This window comes from Amblyomma mixtum, chromosome 6 (genome assembly GCF_055824585.1).
Source record: "Amblyomma mixtum isolate Tamu chromosome 6, ASM5582458v1, whole genome shotgun sequence".
Taxonomy (NCBI): Eukaryota; Metazoa; Arthropoda; class Arachnida; order Ixodida; family Ixodidae; genus Amblyomma; species Amblyomma mixtum.
The window spans coordinates 61,921,719-61,937,152 of record NC_143017.1 but is presented as its reverse complement, the minus strand read 5'-3'; the positions used below and the strand labels follow the sequence as shown (position 1 = coordinate 61,937,152).

The window sequence follows — 15,434 nt, the reverse complement described above, 5'->3', positions numbered from 1 at the left end:
CTTGCGTCACTTTCCGCACACTCTCTTGGCCGAAGTTTTGCAGTGAAGTGGATAGGTCATTCTGACGGCGTTGCTTGGCCGCCGCGATCAGTTGAAGAGACCCAATCGTATATTTTTTTTTCTACTATGCTTAAAATTAGGTTGCACAACAAAACCAAATAGCGTAGAAGACCTTCAGTGGAGAAATGGCGCTGCTTGTGCAGCCATTCAGCCTGTGATGATAGATGCAGCAGGTAGTAAGTTTGAGTGTGATTGAGTCATGATATGTGAGGACATGGGTGGACGGCACTTTGAACACCTTTTTTATCTATAGTGGTGCCAAGTGTTTTTGTTAAAACTTGTAGAACAGCCGAGTGTACGCGTGAAGAAGACACATCAAGAAGTTTATCTACATGGTGCATTGCTCAAGGCATAAAATTCATTTACTTTTCCCCAGAGCTGCTTCCCTGACGGCGAGGTGCGTTACTGCCGTCGCAATAAAAAGGTAGGCTACATATTTTCCTCTCTTTGTCCGCAGATTTTTTTCCGTCCATCGATCTATACAACAAGAAAATGACTATCCGGTACAGGGTCACAATTTATGCCGCGTGCATACAAAAGCGAGTTGAAAGCAACAGATGTGATAGAAAAGGATACGCGCCTCATAGCAGCCACCCTCGCCGAAAGACTTGCTGCAGCAACAAAAATCCCGAATACACCTCTCTTTGAACTGGTGCCCATGCGGCAATGATATTGAACGCCACATTGAAAAAAAAAGATATTTGGTGGACACCTAGGAATGAAAGAATGTTTGGTGTGTCCTGTTCGTTGTCGCATCTTTCTTTGCTGGCTATTTTGATTAATGATCTTGGGAGGGCTTCATCTATGCGGCGGTTCCGTCTGTGCTCCGTATAAAAAACTCAAACAAAGAGTAAAAAACATCGCAGCAATTTGTATCGCGGCGGTGCCTTAGTGGCTTGAGCACCACCCTCCCCTGCGGGAGGTGTGAAGCTTCGTTCAAAACTTTGCGAAGTCACTGTTTCATTCCCTAAAATTTAATTGCTCATCATTCGTAATCTTCTTCCTCGTGCGGCTGGCAAGTGCTTCTCGAGAGCATTTGAGTGCCGGGTTAGCGCATACTTTGTACAGTCTTGACAGCGAGTTGAATGGTACAGCACATGTAGCAGGCGGCTGTTGCTCATTCAGAAACTCCTGGAAACATATCGAGCATCATTCAAGGTTCCGTGGTTAACATAACACATGTGAACAGAAGTAGACCAGAAGGAGACAACAGCTGGCAGGATTTACTGATCTGATTCACGCTGTTTGGCTAACATTTAAGGCTGAGAGGAAAAAAAAAACGTAGCACTCGAGCATTAGTGGCACACAGAGATTACGTGGTCAGGGCTGTGGCTCTCTGGCCTGAAAGAAAGCTACCTCATAAAAATAATCATCAGACGCATATGCGAGCTTTTGGTGATTTCGTGGTCTACCCTGTGTTCGTGAGGTTGTGAGATGTGGTCATTTTGACCCTTTTCTCTCATTTTTTAAAGCAGGTGTGCTAAGCAGAGAGAATTGTTGGCTATGAGATGCAACATCATGAGAGGTTATTAGCGGCAGTTTATAAGACCATGTGTGGTTTGTTCCCTTAACCTACGCCGTTAACTTGCAATTACTTTCGACCGGTGCAAGCGTGTGCTCATATGGGCATGCCTATATGCCCGGACAGCCAGAGTAGCACTTTCTGTAGGCCACTGAAACAGAGGTTAACTGGCGGTTCGTGTGTGTTGAGGACGACGATATCAGAACTAGATACGCGTTATCATAGGTATAGTCTAATAACTCCGCTAACGGCTTTTTTCAGTAAAGCATATTTACTGTCGATAATCAGACACTTCGAAACTGTGTGAGGTACAACAAACAAAACGTAAGCTATTGGTTGCAGAAAAGGGGTCCGTCACATTAACTGCATATCTCTCATGGCGATTTAATAGAAGGCTGTCCTTTAAATTAGTTTTGTATTATCAAGAAAAATGCCTGGGACTCATAAAATCATTCTGTCTATACGTACAAAAATGCAGTTCTAGCAATTAAGGGAATTATACCAAAAACTCTAATCTCCATCACTGCAAGTCAGCGTACAATGTACGATACCACTTGTTCATTTGTGCACATTTTTGCCGCACCCTATACCGCAAACAATCGTCATCTTATAACATGGCCTTTACCTTAACCTACTGAGAGAAAATATATGTTTAGTATAATTGTCAAGAGATCAGTCTGCATCTGCGCTTTGAATTTCTTAAAGAATGGCTGCAATATTCTTAATAATCATGCATCATCCTAATATAGGTTATTTCAGTCAGCATTTTATATTCTGTTTCAGTTCTAGTGCTTGGATTGAGCGCTGCTCTGAATGTTTGTCGTGATGTGTTGTTAAATGTAAACCTTAAATATGTGAACCATTTGCTGTTGGTGTGCGCCTGAACTGTGGACGCTCCCTCAAGGTGCTTTGAGCAGTTCTTTGGCCAGTGCCTACTCATTCTCGTACACTACTCTAGAATGTCAAAGAGAAATGAACTCTCCATTTCAGTGTCCATATTAGACGGCCTTGAAAGGGCACTTTACGTGCGATGCACCTGATATTATGAATGCGCTTTAAAACGGTTTGTGCTGAAGGAAAAGCTGCTAGTTGAACGAAAATTTCATATTCCGGGCATGTTTTCGGTACACCTCAGGTTAGCTTCTATGCTTTGAACTGCCTTTGCCTTATCATATACAAACTTATAATAGGCATGCCTTACACTGACCCGTTGAGTTGATGCATCCTTCCATTTGGAGAGCATGGCCCGCTCACTTTGTACAGAGAGCTTGCGCACGTCACCACTCCTCCCAAACGGTCACTTTGGCCGCTTTGGCGTCTGAAGACATGTCGGTCTCCGTGCCCTTTTGACGTAAGACATAAGCTGAGATGTCTCTGAAAGTCAGATAAATGTTTGAAGGCTTTTCTCCCTTCGGAGATGTTGTACTATGCACCGGTTAAAATGACATCTGACTTTTGTAGCCTTCAAAAGGCTTCGTGTCGGATCCTTGACTCGATCCGTAGCTTCAATGCTGTTTCATTTGTGTCGGAGCCGACACAAATGAAACAACATTGAAGCTACGGATCGAGTCAAGGATATACATTACAGCTCTTGTAACATCCATCCTGACGTAAATAATTCTCGATCACCTTACTAACATCGCCCTTGGAAGGTACAAGAAGTAATGGCGGATTCTGAACAGCTGAATCGTAGGCCTGAATCGTACGTGAATTGTAGGCCTGAATCGTACATGAATCGTAGCCCTGAATCAGATTCGAACAGCTGAATCGTACATCGTAGGCCGATAGGTTCAGCACGCAATGGCCAGAGTGCATAGAATTGCGTAGCAAAGAGTAAAACTGGTGAGTTCACCAGGTTATTACTGCAGAATCTTCGTTGCTACTGCTCAACCAGAAATATTGTCTATGTTAGCCAGTAGCTAGTGTTCTAGTTAATGGGCCCTCTGCTATTTTGCGACTCAGGCGGCATGCGCTCAAATGGGACATAGGTTGGGTACGCCGCGCACAACCGTATCATTTTTATAATCATGCGATGTTACTTCAGAAAGATAAATTTCGCTTGCAATAGAGTCCAGTAAATAATGTGTTTATTTCTTGTCTTTACTGCCCTGTAGACTGGCTTGTTTTTTGTGTGTTTTTTTAAAATCACGCTCTTTAACTCAGTGGATGGACAAACCTTGGAATCACGGCCCGGTTGAGGAAATGACCGGAAACGCACAAACTAAAGAGAGATAATGACGCAAACAGCGCTGCGGAAGACCAGAGGAGAGCGGCACGCAATTCACAAAATGGTCCGATCTCCATATAAGCGCGTAGCACCGGAGCACTGTCCTTTCGAAGACCTGGTCGCTTACCAAAACAAGATACCCTTCCTTTTGCTCAGCTGCCTAGCGAGTCATGTCTCTCGAACGTCAATGACCTTTTTTCCGCTGGTTTCAAGCCAGCCGTTATCGTATGGCGAACTGCATTCGGATGTCCGGCGGCCGTTTTATTGCTCCGCTCGCCTAGAAGCGTGCCTCAATGCACGAGTTGGATTCAAATCCTCAGTCCTAATAGGACGAGAGGGATTATTCTATGCGAATTTTACATCGCATTAAACGGTTGTAAAATTGCGCGGTACCTAGCCTGGTTCAATGTCTTCGAAAAGTCCACCACATAGAGTGAAAAGCAACGAGAGCGCCTTTTCGCGTGCAATAACAACGTCAGTCTTTCCTTGCACCCCCGGAAGATTACTGACGCGAACGTTTGACACCGGCGACGCTGCCGACGTTGAGGCTTTCAGTCGAACTTCAACAGAATGCCATGCTAATGTCTCCTGTACCCTGCCGCGCACTCCTCCAGAAGAAAAGTCGAGTTCATACTCCATGCGGAAGTGCACATTGTCACGTGAAGAGGTTTTCACGGCGCCACGGTAGCATCAGTGTGCGCGCGATAGTCAGAACGCCTTAATTTTAACTTCATGTTCAGCGCTGGCACCTACCGTATATATATATATACCGTATATATATATATATACGGTAGGTGCCAGCGCTGAACATGAAGTTAAAATTAAGGCGTTCTGACTATCGCGCGCACACTGATGCTACCGTGGCGCCGTGAAAACCTCTTCACGTGACAATGGGCACTTCCGCATAGAGCATGAATTCGACTTCTCCTCTGGTGGAGCGCGCGGCAGGGTACAGGAGACATTAGCATGGCATTCTGTTGAAGTTCGACTGAAAGCCTCAACGTCGGCAGCGCAGCCGGTGTGACACGTTCGCGTCAGTAATCTTCCGTGGGTGCAAGGAAAGACTCAATTAGCTTTATGCGATAACATATTCAGTAATATAATAAATTGATCAACACCACAAAATATAAAATTAATTTTAAAAAAATCCCCTGTGCCCCTTGGTTTCAGTGGCTGTTGGCTTCTCTCATATTTATAACGAGCCCCTCATTCCCCTTTCCTTGTCTGCTTAATTGCTTAACGAGGGCCTCGGTTCTGGCAGCCTTGATGCCTTAGGAAGCATAAGAGGGTTCTCACACAGCTTCCACCCTCGCCGTTCTGATGACGTTCTACGTCACATCAGCGGTAACTCAGGACGTGCTACGTCCGCTGCTTAAGAGCGTGGGTGGCGCTGGTGAACACTCCCAAGGTTAGGTTATTTGTAAACATAAATACCCCCGAAAGCAGAAGGTTTGACAGCCGTCGCCGTAGCTCAGCGGTAGAGCACCGGACGCGTAATTCGGAGGTCGTGGGTTCGGATCCCACCGGCGGCATGTGGTTGTTTTTTCTTCTGCTTTTCTAATCAATTATCTTTAAGCGATAACATATTCAGTAATATAATAAATTGATCAACACCACAAAATATAAAATTAATTAAAAAAAATCCCCTGTGCCCCTTGGTTTCAGTGGCTGTTGGCTTCTGTCATGTATATATATATATATATATATATATATATATATATATATATATATATATATATATATATATATATATATATATATATATATATAAAATCACCACAAATTCAAAAACATAGCAGGATCAGTCTTTTTCGAGTTCTTGAGACTTTATTTATATTGATCAATCAGCTGCCAAGAAATCATAACAAGATCGATGTGTACAAACAATGTTGTGTTCACATGATTCACTGCAATTATCACGGCTGATATAAGGGTATGCACAAAAACAAATTGTACATAAAAGCGCCCGGGCACACAATTACGAGCGTATGCACGGAGAAACCAAAACAGCTAATAATCACACAGTAGGTTCAAGGCAGATAAAAAAAATGTCGACTTATAGTCACAAAATAAACGTCCTAGGTGTTATCGATAAAATGTTTCAGAAGATGACCGTGAAATCTATTGTGGTTTCGCTGCGAGGAAGTGCAGTTCGAAATCCGCAGGCGTGTATCGCGTGGGAGCGGCGAAGAGGCATTAGTACTGCCATAAATGCATGTGCCGCTCAAGGTATCGTGCAGTAGGGTTTATCAAGATAAGGGTCATTGTAGGAGATATAATTGTGATCAAATGGCGTGCATTACAAAGTTAAAGGCACGCAAACTGTGCGTAAGGGGTGAATGGTGCGTAAGCTTTTTAAAACGTTACAAAGTTGTCCACGAATTTTTCCTGCATATGTACATGGTCAACGCATGGCTTCTTTATTATTTCCTTTTTCTGAGAAAGCCGTCTCTTTTCGCTCGCAGACGAAGAAAAGCAAGCACTTTTTGTCACATCTGGAAGATCCTCGGTATAAACGGATAGAAAGCCGAAGCACTCAAGGAAATCCCAAAAAGACGGCTAAAGTACGAATAAACTGACCTGGAGTTGCAACGTTCTTTATGTACTTTTGCTGTGTGGGCAGACAGACGAAAAGAGGAAACATGAGGTTGGGGCACCGTATAAAGGAACCCTTCGAAGACGACAATTGGCTGTCGTCAAGTTCATGAAGAAAGGACGCGGTCTTCGCAAGAAAGCCTCCGAAGCCCGAGGAAGACTGCGCATCTTTTGTTCAAAAGTTGGTTTCTTCAGGGGCTTACACCTGGTGCTTTTAAGGAGATGCGAGAAAACGCGGCCCAGTCTTGTTCCCTACTGACTATTAGGGTTGCGCTATAGTATTCATTATACCTCGCGCAATCCGCCTTAATCCGCGCTAGGCCACGTGTCAGGGGTATTAAACACACAGCTCTAAGAACCTTAGTCTAGACACGTCTCCTTGAAGAGATTTAGGCCTTCCTAAGCGCATTACACGCGGCGGCGCGTAGCACGGCTACTGAAACAGAAGGCATAGGTTTTGGAAGGAAGATAGGAGACCTTCTGCACTTACTGAGTGAAATTCTTTTACATCCTCATCGCCTAGCAACATGTATCGCCACTGAACGTAAAATCTACTGCGCTGTGCGTGCATACGGGAAACTTCAATACACATTGTTACTATGAATGGCGCATGAGTAAATGATTGAGTATATCAACAAGGGAATATTATTAAGGTTAATACAGTACGTCATCCTCCAAAAAGAAATTGCCCACTCCCTTATACTGTGTTGGAGATGATGCATCTGATGTTCGGAGGAGATTTATTTTCCGTAGCGCTTTAAAAACAAAAATTTTGTGTGGGTTAGTATAAAAAGACATGTGGCTTGCTATGTACGGTCACAACAGCCTGTCACTACTGTCCAGTGTCACGTTATTGTCCTGCCGCAGGTTTAAGAGCCATTTTTTTTTTTACTTTCCGATTAAGTGCTGTTTCCCGTGTTCACATGTAAGTGACTTCCACTGTGTAGAGTGTCTTATGTGGAGAAGGGAGAAGAGAAGTGCGTTGCATGTTGTTCGTTTGAGCGTACCTTTTTTTTGCGGCAATTTAATATACCTGTCTGATGGGATGGGTAATAACACATGCTTTTAAGGTATCTTTGAGGATTCCATCTGGGGTGTTCTCCATTGAATGGCGCGTCTACCTAGATGTATTGCATACCGAATTCCGCAAGTTGCGAGAAGTTCTTGATAAACCACCTATATTCATGGCACAATAAGTATATTAACTAATAAGTATCTTCTTGGCGACATGTTGAAATTACACGATAGCACCTTCTGTCTGTAGTCCTACGTACTCTGTCCTTGCTGGGATTTAAGCTGGAGAAGGTAAGCTATTCGTGGACTAAGCAATGCACACGATAACAAGCTTTTGTACTAAGGCACACGCGTGGGTATAAACGCTAAAAGGTGCGACAGCAATATGTCTCTTCCTTCAAGCACATTCTAGAAAACTTGTGTGCAACAGTATCTTCTGGCGGGCTGGTTGGTTTGAATCATTCATAATTAAAACTGCGCGAACAAAAACAAGGACACGAGGAAGAAAACTGCGCTTGTGTGTGTTGCTGTTTTCTTCCTCGTCTCCTTGTTTTTGTTCGCGCAATTTTAATTGTGTGCAACAATTACTGTCACACATCGGTTTCCATCAAAAGCGAATGGGTCACAGGACTCACGCTGGCCGTGTTACGCCAGCCAATAGTGTCTTCAAATCTCCAGTGAGCATAGCTAAAGCAGTTATAGCTAGACATGTCCCGTGTGTTCCTCCTTTTGAGCAGCAGACCTTCGGTACCCATTTACGAAAACTACTCGGAATGCCCAATCCGTACAGGGCGCATGAATCTTGGGGGAAACAAAATAGTACGTGATGTGATTCAGCCGATAGCAATCGCTTTAAAACTGTAGGATTCGATAAATAGTTTCAATACAAAACAGGAAAAATGACATTCCCAAGGGCTCTTAGACAGCCTGATAATGTAGTTGTGCAATATATTAATCTATTTCAGAGATAAAGAGTTTGCCTTCTTGTGTCTAGACAAGAGGGGAAATTGATGGAGGGCATGTCGCCGCGTTAATGTGCGTTACGCTCTTGGTCTTGAAATAGAGGAGCTGGTGAGAGCGTGCCGTACTGGAAGAACTCCATAGTAGGCCATAGCTTTCTCTTGTGTAGCTATTAATCTCAGCTTAGTAAAGCCCGCGGCATTACATAAGTACTGAATAACTGCCTTTAATTTATCCTGGTTTAGCGTATCTTTGACAGCCAATTACCTTGAGTCTTGTGGCAATACGGTAGGCGAGAACAACTGACTCTCATGCAGGAGCTACCTGTGCAGTCATACTGATTCTACGTATAATAAAGGAGCAAATTGCACTAGTATTTGGTGGTAGCACCGGTTACAACCACATTAATTTATGTGTTTTTTCGCCGCACACAGCGCAATAAACTTCTCACCGAAGCCTCTTTCTTACTACTCCCTGTCTCCCTGCATACCCGATTGCCCTGAATCCTATGCTTTCCGGAACATTTCGTCTTCACCTGTTCCACTGACCTTCAGTTTCCCCATTATTCATGCGCCTCTCCATCACCCTGGCTGGCGTGACCTGCCTCTGGCCAACAGACGGAGCAGATGGCTTTGATGACCGGCACAGAACACCATCGAGGCTATGCACAGCATCGCAAAAAATTTCTTTCCCCAACGCTCCCAATTACGAGCCATCGGTGGGCGGAGACGTTAGATACTAGAGCCGTTTTTTCTAGTTGATGCAAATAAAATACAACTTTCTTCAATAGATACCTTTACTTTCAATTATACTATTGACGTTTTCTTTGGCTTAGCTGCAGAGGAATTTCGAAGCAATGTTCCACTGAGATTGCGACGACCGGAGCTGAAATATTTCCAACTTCACAACAGATTAATTTTATGACAAAAGAACTGCGCGAACGGCACACGGATGGCGATGAGGCAAAGACGCACAGATGCGCAGGCTAAAAACTTTACTACGTGAAGGACTACAAGGCTTATGTATAAGAGAACTCGGCAGCTCGCTCAAAATACAATCGAAAAAATGCCGGCACGTGCCCAGGCAAGAATTTAACGTATGAAGAAAACTATCACGTAGAAACTGTCCAGGTCGTGAGACGTTCGAGCGTTTGCTTTTGCCGAGCGATTTTTTATGGCTTTCTCTTTTCATAGAGTGGGCCGGCCAAGTTCAACGCTGTCGATTTGTACGCGATAGCTGTCCAGATAGTTTGCATTCTTCATTGGGCCCTTGTTTACGTGCCTGCGTTTTTTCGATTCCGTTTTGAGTTGCTGAGTTCGCATACACATATGCCTTCTATTCTTTCACGTAGTAAAGTTGTTAGCCGGCGCTTGTGTGTTTCTTTGCGTCTACGCCGTCCGTATCTCGTTCGGTTCGGGTAGTTCTTTCTTCGCATCTGTAATGAAGCAACTAGCCCGACAAGTTGCACTGAACTTTGCCTACTGGACCTCTGTTGAAGCAACGCGAGTTCGAAATAACCTGGTCCCGTTTCGTGCCTTCAGTGCTTGCTGTATAGAGTTCCTACCTTTCCAGTCTTCGCTTCTAGTTTTTTTATCTATCGCCCAGATAACTAGGAACCACTTGTACTAATGTGCCTTTGCGCTGCCTCACCATTATAATAGCTTATTTGCTCCCGCTCCAGGACAAAGACACCTATCATTGACCTGTAATTACAATTGACTCTCTTCTTCGCCCGCTGCCCCCACCCTAAGTCAGCAAGAGCTTCCAAATCTCCTTCGGGCCCTTGACTGTAGGCCACTCGCTCCTGCTCTTGCCCTTATCAGGGAGTTAATTCTGTTACCCGAAAAGAATACCGATTATGCCCTCCGCATTATGTGCACTTCCCATGGGCATTTATTGTCGATAGCAGCTAAGGTATTATTAAGTCGCGATTGAAACTTAACGCAATGCGCTTTCTTAAAGTCACCTAAGCTCATCTTCCTATGCATACTTCGCTGTTGTTTCCTTAACTTAATGCCAACCCTTTTCGTTAGCCAAGAAGTTTTTTTCGCTATAGGTGAGTGCTGGCAAGATACAGCTTTTAAATTCATACCCAACAATTCTGGACAAGCCCATTTCAATGAGAAGGAGTTTATGAACGCCCTTTTTATATATTGTAAGACTTCACTATAACATTAAGTAAATGTGCCTATCTGCCGTAGGAAGGTTCGCATTTTGTGCTAATAATGTTCTTGCTATCGTCAAAGCTGTTCCCTGATTGGTTTTCTATGGCAGCCTTAACAGCTCGATGCGAGCCATGGAAAAAATGGGTTTTGCTATATATCGGAAGAACGGACGATTGCCTTGAACATGTTAAAAATCGCACCTGACAATTTTTTAATAATCCAAATTTTGGACCGCCGCGGTGGCTCAGTGGTTATGGTGCTGGGCTGTTGACCCGAAATACGCGGGTTCGATCCCGGCTGCGGCGGTTGAATTTTTTTGGAGGTGAAATTCTAGAGGCCCGTGTACTGTGCGATGTCAGTGCACGTTAAAGAACCCCAGGTGGTCGAAACTTCCGGAGCCCTCCACTACGGCGTCTCTCATAGTCTTAGTCGCTTTGGGAAGTTAACCCCATAAACCAAACGATAAACCAAACCAATAATCCAAATTTTTGTCCACTAATGTTGAACATGTGATAGTTCATATGATATGACAGTACCAGCAAGATTTAAAGTTATACTGCCCAAATGCCTTCCTTTTCATTCTGTTCCTTTATTCTTCCTCACGTTTCGGTTCTCTCCGAGTCCCCCACGCAGTAGAAAGCAGAGAACAAACGTGAACTTCAAAGATTTCTCGACGGCGCTATGACACTGGAAGCAATCAGAAATGTGTGCAATATAATGCGTGCAATATAACACTGTTACACCACCATCGAAGTGAGATAATCTTGTTCATTGCTTGAGCGCCTGTTTCGGTTATAACTTAAATGACAGAGCATTCTCTGCAGGCATAGTATTTCCACTCGTCACCAGACGCCTGTAGGAAGCTACTTCACATGACATTGCAGGCTGCGCAAAAAATTGGTTCGTCTTCGCCAATAGGCATCATATTTGAGTGGATTTCCTCAAGGCCACGAGTGTTCAAAGAAAACCAAAAATTCGCACGTCATCCATGCAGTTGCGCTCTTTTCTTGTTCTCTTTTCCGGCACACGAGTCTTGTATTCGCTGCTGGTGTCGCTTCTCTACAAGCGTCTGGAATGAGAGCGTAATCATCTTTGCTTTGCGTTTTTGAATCTGGTGAAGGCAGCCCAACGTCAACGGCTTCGACACCATCATGTGACCCGTAGTGCAATACGATTATGGTAGAAGTGAATACTTGGCTTGTGACAGAGACATGACACCATCTTGGTCGCGCTATCCTCTTTGCCGCGAGCTTTAGAATGCGGCTCTGCGTGCGTGGCTCAGCCAAGGAGTCCTTTGTGTATTCAACACTTACATCAGCTGTTACGCGGTGGTGATAATTGGCAAGCTACTACACAAGCTATCTCCCCGAACCAAAGTAGCGGCATTGAAGCTGAAGCGGTGTTTCAGAAAGAAATAATCAGTGGACATTGTAGCGATACGCACAATGGCCAGGTGTTGATCAAATACTTGCCGTTTTTTTAAGTGGTTCTCTAAGTGTGCAGCGAATTTCTTATCAAAATAGCAGCATAATAACCATGACTATCGAGATCGGTAATCCAAATAGATTGTGTGGTTGTATTCCTCGTCCGAATGAATTTGCCTCAACCTGCGAACATACAAAGGATAGCGTCCGGAAAGTTTTCGTTCTCTCTCTTTTAATATTTTACGCACTGAATCTTGCCATCGGATTTCTAAATGATCAAGCTCTCTCCTGATTAAAGGTTGCCGCGTGGGATTTCGTTCGATTAGTTAGATGGGTGTAATAACTAATATTGGCGGCATGCCTAGCGTAACATACGCTAGAGACGGCCTGTCCACAAGTAAACAACAAGCAATCTCTCTGTCAGGTCATTCCAGGCTTCATACTTTTACAGTCCAATATTTATGCTTGTTTTCTTTTAGCGGAAGCTATGCATCAGTTCCTTCCCGCTAAATTCGCAACCGCGATAAACAGTTTAACATACCATGTCTAAAGCATAAGCACTGCGTCACGTAATGAGTGTAACCTGACTGATAAGACAGCACCGACTAGAGAAAATTTTAGTGAGAACAGCCTTCATTATGCTATCAACAAAATGTATTGAGGCAATTCATTATCCAGCACTACATTGTGTTATTGGGGCTGCAAAATGAATTGCCAAAACCTATGGTTGTCTTTCCTGGTTTCTGCTTGTACGTAGAGCCTTTGACATCCAGTTACTATCGCTGACCCACTTTGTTTGCAACACTGATGGGCGCGCATGACTGAAAGCAAAAATAAGAGCTCTTTAAATTGAAATCTAAGCAAGCACACATGACATTTTTTTTTGAAGCAAAATGGAAATTAAAGGTCCAGCTTAACAGACAGTCTAAAAATTAGCTCGTAGTTTTAAGATATTTCGAGAAAGCGTTCGCAGTTAACGCTTTGAACTGCACTGCGTATTTCCTTCAAGCCATAAAGTAAAGTCAAAATAATTTAACATGCCTCTAATATTGCAGTACACAACGCATGACAAAGTAAATTTGATAGACAAAAATGCTCTTGAGGTAAGTTTCCGCTCCAGGCCCAGATCTCTTACTGAACACAACAGACAGCTGAACTAGAAGACCACGAACGTTAGCACCTCTACACCTAGGGACATGATTTCTTACTTCTGCCTACATAATAATTCAGCTGTCTGTTCTTGGGATCGCAATGAATTATGTGCGTTGAGGAGCGCAAAACAGCTTGTTAAAGTTATTTCTGAGTTTATATTTCCACGGTGTGCTTTCTATGTATTATTTGTTTTGATTATGCAGATATGCTGCATAAATGCTGCAGAATATGCTGCAGAAATGATGCAGATATGCTGGCTTATTTTCTGCTGCACATTCAGCTCCACCTCTATACTTTCTGCAAGCATAATGCTGCAAAGCTGGCTGTGTTGAGGAGAAACAGAATACATGCAACTGTGTCTCCTTGAACGACGCTTAACTAAAGCAAACAAAGTCGTATTTGCTTTGAATGAATGTGTCGCGCATATCAGTCTCCTGAGCATATGAATCAACGATAAAAAAAAAAAAGCACATAGACATATTCTTCGCACGACGTACTAAGAACGTCATGGAGTTGACGTACTCTGTGACCTCTTTCGTATGAGGCCAGCCCAAAAATCTTGCCTTTCGCGGTTCTGTCGAGAATCTTTGCGTGCGATACTTCAAAAATGACATTCACTACACAATTTCCTTTACGAAAAACAGCATTTGCCACCTCTAGCTTAATGGGAAGCATCTTCTTGTTGAAAAATTTTAACTTTTTACTCTGACTCGTTCTGTCTGTACAAGGTGACAGAAATACTCCTTTTTTTACGCTTCTTTTCTCCACCCTGTCATCGCTAGTGCATGTCTAGTTTTCTGCCAAATTACTCAAACGTGAGCTGCATTCCCAAGTTTTGCAATTCTTGAGGGAAGTTCGCTCTTTATGAAGGATTTTTATAAACTAAACTAGACTCAGCCACCCACAGATACGTCTTGTAAACCTCCGAGAAAGACGCTACATTGCTTCGCTCCAGCACGAAGTAAACATAAAAGCAATGAGCGAGCAAAAATAAACAGAAAAGGTTCTCACAGTAGACAAGAAGCCTCCACTCGTCGAGCAGTGAACTATTTTCCAGCGTTGGGTTGGAAGCTTCGCACGTGAGCAGTTTGCCGTCATGCTCCCGGCGTGGCGTGAAGCTGACTGCCGAAGTCGTCGAGTTTTCGTCGGGCGATACAAAAAGGTAGGCGTCCGACAGCAACGCACCGTCCAATTTCCATCGTATCTCGGCCGGTGGCCTCGAGCCGGAGGTGATACACTCCAGCTCCACGGACTCGCCTTCGAAGAGCTGACCCCGGTTCGTGATGCGTGTTACTTGCGGTCCCACTGAAATCAAGCAGACAGGAGCGCATTCTTTAGAGCTTTACGAAAAATGACGGTAGAAATTTTTTTTTTTAAAAACTTGGTATCATTTGAAAAAAAAAAATTAAATCTGTTGGGATAGGAACACCCGTCACTATACCTTCACTGCATTCAACAAAGCAAGTGTTGGACAACAACAAATAGAGCTGTGTTCTTCCGTCTTCATGCTTTGTTTGCCTCACATGCAAACTTATGTGCCGAGTACACTTCAAGAAATATATTTAGAAAAATTGTAAAGAATGCTCTAAACAAAAGAAAGACCCTTGGCAGAGATTGATAATGATTAGCAGCAGATGCGTTCTTTAAAAGACATTCTACTTTCAGCGGAAAGCTCTAAGCAGGTATGGAGAGTAAATCAAATGTTCAGTATTTTAGCTTGTGAGGCGCGCACTGAGCCATACTACTTGTCTGTACACTGCCAAAATAAGCTCAAGGCCACAATCCCCACAAGAAGCCCTTTAACTTTTCGGATGCTGTCTACAGATTGGTGAGCATATTGAATACACTGCTTCTGCTGGTGATCGGCTATGGTTAGAAATGATTTGATTCTTTCCTCAGATGAATTTTCTATAACTCATGCTCCAACTGTTCTGTTAAATTATTCACTTGCGAAAGCAGTAAATAGTATTGTGGAAAACAGGTAGCGTGTAGCCCGTTCTTCAAGCTTAGTCGGGTGGACAAGTTTTGTCATCCGCACCATGTTCGTCTTCTTTCGCTTCGACTTTTACGTGCATCTTCGAAAAAAAATGTGTGGTAAACCGATCCCTCGAGTTCTCCGGTACATGTTAAAATTCTGAACCACTGTGATAAAATTCATAAAAATGTTACAAACGTTCAAAAAATACACGTAACCTTTGGTGCATTTCACTGTAGACTTTGGTGATTGGCTATCCTAAATATCGAAGAGACAATTTATGTCGGAAATGTTTTTTCCGAGGAAAATAGGCAACTTGCTCAGGAAGTGGAAAAGAGAA

General features: G+C 43.5%; 1 protein-coding gene across 1 annotated transcript in view; it reads right to left on the bottom strand.

Annotated features, from left to right (window-relative positions):
* Positions 1 to 15,434, bottom strand: part of LOC149339232 (cell adhesion molecule 4-like) — a 99,158-nt gene that overhangs the window by 45,447 nt on the left and 38,277 nt on the right. Inside the window, exon 2 of the mRNA XM_089550430.1 lies at positions 14,131 to 14,424. Coding sequence (XP_089406556.1) covers positions 14,131 to 14,424 — 294 coding nt within the window. The remainder of the gene's footprint in view (positions 1 to 14,130; positions 14,425 to 15,434) is intronic.